We start from the raw sequence: 6,326 nt of genomic DNA on the forward strand, positions 1-6,326 counted from the left end.
AGGGGTGAGCAGGCTTGGGTGCCCCTTGCTGTAGGAGGGGCCAGCATCTGGGGGTGGGAGCATGAGCTCAGGCTGGGGGTCCCTACGGAGCCAAGGGCAGAGGGAAGAAGGTCCAGCCCAGCTCCCAAGTGGAAGATCAGGGTCGCCCTCTAGTGGGCATCACAGGTAGGGCAGGTGGAGAGGCAGAGTGAGGAGGGGGCTGCCCAGGCGCCACTTGGGGAAGCCAGGGATGACCCTCAGCACTACAAACCCAGCAGCTAGGGCACCTGGGCAGGGAGGAGCTGAAGCCCCCTGTCCTCACTCTTGGGTTGATCCCTCCTTCTGTCCCTGGGCCTGCCCCACCCATGAGAGGCAGGCTCCCCCACCAAAGCTGCCCACCCCCCTGGGGGCTGCACCAGCCCCTCCAAACTGTCTCGGGTGACCCAGCCCAGCTCCCTGGCCTCTGCACAGGCTCCTCTGTCACCTGCACCCCACCCCAACCCCAGGCTGTCCAGGCCCGCCCACAACTTTTGGTCTCTGGCTGGGCCCAGCCCCTCACCTGGTCCCAGGGCTGGCACCACTGCCCCCACGTGGCCCAAGCTCCTCCCCCGCCCATGGGAACCCACTCTGGATGCCCCTCCACCATCACCTTGGGAACAGGGCGCCCCCGCCTCCATCCCTGCCACACACACACACACACACACACAGGCCCTGCTGTCCTCCACACTTTATTGACAGCACAGGTCTGCGCGGCTGGGTGTGGCCCACGTGAGAGTGAGGGGTGCTTGTGAGGGGCGCTGTGAAGCATGGGGGGGCATAAATAACATGGGAGGAGGTGGCAGGAGAGAGAGCCTCCGGGGACCCGCGGGGGCAAGGACAGGCAGGGGGTGGCTCCCTCCTGCTCCAGCGCCCACCAGCTGGCAGGGGGACGCTGGGCCAGGCAGAGCCCAGCGGGGATCGAGGCCGAGGGGCCCTGCTCCTGAGACTGGCTGGTGCCTAGGGCTGCACTTGGCCTTCAGGGGCGTCGTAGATGTAGCTGCCCACTGCTCCGGTGTTCACTCCTGTGGAAAGAGGCTGTGGTGCCAAGGGGGAACCGCGGGGCCGTGGCGCACCACCCCCCTCCAGGCCAGGACTCCAGGCCACACTCACCCTTGGGTCCGAAGAGTATTCCATAGCAGGGCTTGTGGCAGTAGGGCTGGCCATCGTGCTGCAGGGGGGGACAGGCTGCTGAGCGCCCGCCTCCCCGAGGCTGCGCCCTGCCCATGCCAGGGAGGCTCCGCGCGGGCCCGCCCCTCTCCCGGGCGGCCCCTTAGTGCCCAGCGCGCGCGGTTCCGCAGGCGCGCCGCGAGCCTCCGCTCCGGCCACCAGGGGGCAGCCCCCGCCGCCCTTGCAGCCCGGGCCCCGCATCCCGCACACCTCCGCGTGCCCGCCCGGCGTCAGCGTCTTCCCACAGCGCTCGCAACGCAGGCACGGCCGGTGCCAATCCTTGCCCAGCGACGTCACCTTCTCGGCTGCGCAGGAGGGAGTGGGGTTACCGCGCGCGCCCCGGGGCGGCGGCGCGGGGGCGGGCGGGGCGGCACTCACCGAAATACACCCGCTTGTTGCAGCGAGGGCACACGTTGGGCTCCCCGGTGAAGGTGGTGACGCTGGAGGCTGGGGGCGGACGTGGGGTCAGCGGGGGCCCGGCCCGGGCTGCGCCCCGGCCGCCCTGAGCCCGGCCCGCCCCGAGCCTGGCGCACCTTTGCTGGGCCCCTTGGGGGGGCCACTCGCCTTCCGCTCTTCAGGTCGGGCGGCGGGGACCTCGATGGGGCCGGTGACTGCAGGCCCCTCGGCCGGGGGCTTCTCATAGATGTAGGAGCCGGCACCGCCGATGTTCACGCCTGCGGGGGGCAGGTGTGTGGGTGGCCTCATCCCGCACCTGCTCTCAGTGCTGGGGGGCCCGGGGCTTCAAAGGCCGCGAGGGCTTCCGGGGAGGGGCGGAGTGGGCCGAGGGCGCAGGGGGCGGGGCGGGGGCCTCACCTTTGGGCCCGAACAACGTGGCGTAGCAGGGCTTGTGGCAGAAGGGCTTCCCGTCGTGCTGTGGGAGAGCGCGGGTGAGCACAGGGCCACGGTGGCGCCGCCCCGGCCGCCCGCCCAGGCCCGGGCCCGGGCTCACCTCGGCGTGGCCGCCTGGCGTCAGCGTCTTGTTGCAGCGCTCGCACTTGAGACAGAACTTGTGCCAGTCCTTGCCCAGGGAGCTCACCTTCTCGGCTGCGGGCGGGGGCACGTCGGGGCGGGCTCCCTCTGCTCTCCCGCACCACCCCTGCAGCACCGGCCCCTCCCCCAACACACACACGCCCCTGGGGGCTTCTCTCCACCTTCCACCTGGCATCCCCTCTGCAGGAATGCACACCTGGCAGTGCCCTGCATACCTGCCCCGCACTCACACACCTGCCCCCGCACGCAGCAGCCACTGAGCCTCCTACAACCCCTGTGAGAGGCCGGGCTGGCCCTGGGGCACCCTTGCTCGACCCCATTGGTCTATATTTAGCATCCTGGTCCCAAGCTGCTACTTTGGCGGCAAAGGCTTGAGACCAGCTGTTGAGGGCCAGGGTGAGCACCCCCACCTCCCAGTCGGCAGGGCTGCTGGGCCACCTCCCAGTGGGCGGAAGCCAGGACCTCCCCCCCACCCCCCTGCAGGAGCAAGGCAGGAAAAGGGTGGAGGAGAAAGAGGCAGGAAGAGGGGCTGGAGCACAGCCGAGTTCCAAAGGGAAGGGAAGGGCTGGGGACGGGGACGGGGACAGGGACGGGGCTGGGCTGGGGCTGGGGACGGGGACAGGGACGGGGCTGGGCTGGGGCTGGGGACGGGGACAGGGACGGGGCTGGGCTGGGGATGGGGACGGGGACAGGGACGGGGCTGGGCTGGGGCTGGGGACGGGGACAGGGACGGGGCTGGGCTGGGGATGGGGACGGGGACAGGGACGGGGCTGGGCTGGGGCTGGGCTGAGCTGGGGACGGGGCTGGGCTGAGCTGGGGAACGGGGCTGGGGCTGGGGCTGGGGACGGGGCTGGGGACCAGGCTGGGCTGGGGGCTGGGGACGGGGCTGAGGGCTGGGCTGGGGACCGGGCTGGGCTGGGGACAGGGTTGGGGCTGGGGCTGGGGCTGGGGAACAGGGCTGGGAACAGAGGACAGGGCTGGGCTGGGGAATGGGGCTGGGGACCAGGCTGGGGACCGGGGCTGGGGACCAGGCTGGGGACCGGGCTGGGCTGGGGACCAGGCTGGGCTGGGACAGGGCTGGGGACAGGGCTGGGGCTGGGCTGGGCTGGGGCCGAGGGGCTCTCAGGTTGCCAGGATGGGCCCAGGACAAGCAGCTCTTCCAGCTCTCAGAGAGGCCCCAGCCCACCCACAGGGGCCACAAGACAGGAGTGGGGTCCCCAGCAACCACCCAACCAGGGCAGCACCAGCTGGGCTGTCAGGGACAGGGCGGGGGGCCTAGGCCACCAGGCCCCTGCTGTGTCCCAGCCAGGACAGGCAGGAGCTTGGTCCTCCGTCAGCACTGTAGCTCGGGGCAGCCCTGGGACGTGGGCCACGTGGGGGCGGGGAGCTGACCCTGAGACCCACAGTGGGTCGATGGCCACACATGCCAGGCGCGGGTTGGGAACACTGTGGGTTGGGTCTCTAGACCTGGGAGGGAAGGGGTCGCAGAGCTGAGGCTCTCCCGGTCACTCTGGGATGCCCTGGCCAGGCTCTGCCAGGTATGAGCTGCAGGGGTGCGATGTGCTTGGGGGGCTGGCAGGACTCCAACCCCCGCCTCCCACCCCGTGCCCCCGGGCAGGAAAGAAGCCAGCAGGGCTGACAGAAGCCTTTGTTTTTCGCGGGCGCCCAGGCAGGCAGGGCACTTTTCCGGGTTGTGGGCAGCACTGCTGGCCGAGGCCCCAGAGAGCCCCCAGCTGGCCTGGCCTGGGGCAAAGTCGCGGGCAGCGGGGCAGCAGGAGGGCGCTGCAGAGGACAGCCCTCGGCTCTGGCGCAGGGACTGAGTCTCGGGCCGGCTCCAGAGGAGGTGGCCGGAAGCCCCTCGGCTCCCAGCCACACCAGAAGCACCAGGGCAAATCCGGTCAGGGAACACAGAGGGCCTCCTCCCCCCACCCCCACTCCCCTCCTTCTGCTCCTCCTCCGGCTCTCTGTGCAGCCGCCTCCCTCACATCCTGGACACGGCCACTGCTCCCGGCCCTGGCCCTCCCAGCCCTCCATCCGGCCCTCTGTGCGGGCACTGGTGGCTCAGTGGGCAAAGCCGGTGAGAGGGTGGGCCAGGGGGGCGACTCAGGGAAGGAGAGTGAGCTCCCAGCACCTGGGGGGAGGGGGCTCCCTACCCAGGGGCACCGCAGGCCTCCAGTCTGGCCCTTCTGACCTTGAGGAGGCTGGGGTCCTGGGCGCCTCTAAAGCTCGTGGAGACGGGTGTGTCCCCCCACCTGTACGGCACCCCCAGCCCACAGCCGTGTGAAACTCCGGGAGGTCTGGCGCCAAGCACGGCAGCGGGTTGGGACACGCGGGAAGCCAAGGTCGCCCCCGCTGGGACTGACTCAGAGCCCGGACCCAGCCCGGCGGCTCAGGCAGAGGTCAGAGTGGAGGCCGGGGGCCATGCAGCCCCTCGAAGGGACGGCGGGCCCAGGGTCCAGGGGGCAGGGGGCAGGGCCTAGACCAACCCGAGCGCGCTGGAGGCTCCAGAGCGTGCGGCCCCGCCCGACCCCGCCCCGCGCGCAACTGGGACCGCGATGGCCCGCGAGGCCCGCGCGCTCCCAAGCCCTGGGCTCGTCCCGAGGTCCCACGCCCCCATCCCAAGCGGTCGCCTCGCGGTCCCGGCGTGGCAGCCCCCGCGACGCCGCGGCCCCACCCTCGTGCCGCGCATCCCGGGGCAGGGCCAGGCGCACCCGAGCGAACCGCGGGTGGCGCGGGGCTGCGCGACCCCGGGCTGGTCGCAGAGCGCTGCGGGCGCGGCCCGGCCGGTACTGGACCCCCGCACTCACCGAAGTACACGGTCTTGTCGCACTTGGGGCACTTGGAAGCCATTGTCGGTGCGCCCAGTCGGCCCGCGCCCTCCGCCCGCGCCGTCTCCGCGCCGCCGCCTGCGGCCGCGCCCGCGCCTCCGCCCGCCCCGCCGCCAGCCGTCCATTGGCTCGGCGGCCGGGGCGGGGCCTCAGCGGCCCGCCGCCTGCCGGGGGCGCCCCGCGAGGCTGGGGGCGCACCTGCCGCGGCAGGAGCGAGGGCGCCGGACCCTTCCTGGCACCCCGCGTCCCTGGCGTCCGAGGGGGCGTCTGCAGGCGCCTGCCCCGGGTGTTTCCATGGCAACGTCGGGGCTGCCGGCAGGGTCCGTCCCGAGGTCGTGGGCGGGGGGCGCAGGCCTTGATCCTGGCTCCCGAATCTAGCAAGCGGGCCTGGGGCCCCCGGCCGGCTCTCGGCGACCGGGCCGCGCTCCGTCGCGGGGAGGGGGCCCGGGCGCCGGTGAGACCCCACCCCCAACCCCGCCGCGCCGCGCGGCCCGCTTCCCTTTGTTGCTCGGTTTCTATAGCAACGGCCGAGTCGGATTCCAGGCTGGGCGGCCCGCGCCCGTGCGCCTCGACACCAGGGCCGGGGCGTCCAGCGCGCTGGTGTGGCTGCGCAAGCATGCCCACGGGGGGGGGGGGGGCGTCCGGGGAGAGCCGGCTCTGGCGACCCCTGGGACAGCGGCCGGGGCGTAAACTCACGGGGCAGCCTTTGCCCCAGCCCTGCCCCTCCAGCCCCCAGGGTGCCGGTGAAGGAGCTCCACCAGGGGCCGGTCTGGTCCGTCTCGCCGCCCCTGCCTTCCACCCTGGAGCTGGCAGGGGTCTGGTGTTCCCACCGCCTCGGCCTCGCAGGCACCCCAGGAGCCATGGGCCACGGTGGGCAGGGGCTCCAGCCAGCCGCACCCTGCTGCATCTGCTTGGGCTGGGGCCCCAGTGGCCTCTGCCACCTCTTCAGATCCTGGGCGCAGGGCGTGTCCTCTGTGGCCCTGGCCTGGCCCCCTCCTTGCCCATGCATCCTGTAGCCACTGCCATTGCCATGGCAACAACAGCCCAGAAACATGTGCTCCCCCGAGGCCGACTGACCAGCCCGACCAGCTCCCCCTGCACCTGTGGACTGCAGCCATCAAAGGCTTGGGAAACAAAGGCAGGGGAGGGGCCCCTCAGCCAGTCCCTCGGCAGAGTGGTCAGCCACTCACTGCCCACCCCTTGCTCAGGGTGGATTCAGGAGCCCACTGCTCCCCATTGGATGCCAACTCCCAGCTCCCCTCCCTCCACCCACCTCCACTCCACCTGTGGTACCTGCAGGAGGGGAGGACAGAGCTGGCTGGC

The 6,326-nt window shown here is 72.1% G+C and overlaps 1 protein-coding gene across 1 annotated transcript; it reads right to left on the bottom strand.

Annotated features, from left to right (window-relative positions):
- Positions 1-694: 694 nt before the first annotated feature.
- CRIP2 (cysteine rich protein 2) lies at positions 695-5,082 on the bottom strand. The gene is made up of 8 exons (XM_062181209.1): positions 4,983-5,082; positions 2,135-2,229; positions 1,999-2,056; positions 1,719-1,859; positions 1,564-1,632; positions 1,396-1,490; positions 1,129-1,186; positions 695-1,040 (listed from the first exon to the last, which is right to left on the bottom strand). The coding sequence occupies exons 1-8, from the start codon at positions 5,023-5,025 to the stop codon at positions 976-978; spliced, it is 624 nt and encodes a 207-aa protein (XP_062037193.1). The 5' UTR covers positions 5,026-5,082; the 3' UTR covers positions 695-975.
- Positions 5,083-6,326: the final 1,244 nt, after the last annotated feature.

Source organism: Lepus europaeus, chromosome 22 (assembly GCF_033115175.1).
Source record: "Lepus europaeus isolate LE1 chromosome 22, mLepTim1.pri, whole genome shotgun sequence".
Classification (NCBI taxonomy): domain Eukaryota; kingdom Metazoa; phylum Chordata; class Mammalia; order Lagomorpha; family Leporidae; genus Lepus; species Lepus europaeus.

Coding starts and splice junctions, on each gene's coding strand:
- CRIP2 (XM_062181209.1), bottom strand. CDS start 5,025: ATGGCTTCCAAGTGCCCCAAGTGCGACAAGACCGTGTACTTCG. Junction 2,057..2,134: donor CGCCAGGCGGCCACGCCGAG/GTGAGCCCGGGC, acceptor GCTCTCCCACAG/CACGACGGGAAGCCCTTCTG. Junction 1,491..1,563: donor CAACAAGCGGGTGTATTTCG/GTGAGTGCCGCC, acceptor CCTCCTGCGCAG/CCGAGAAGGTGACGTCGCTG.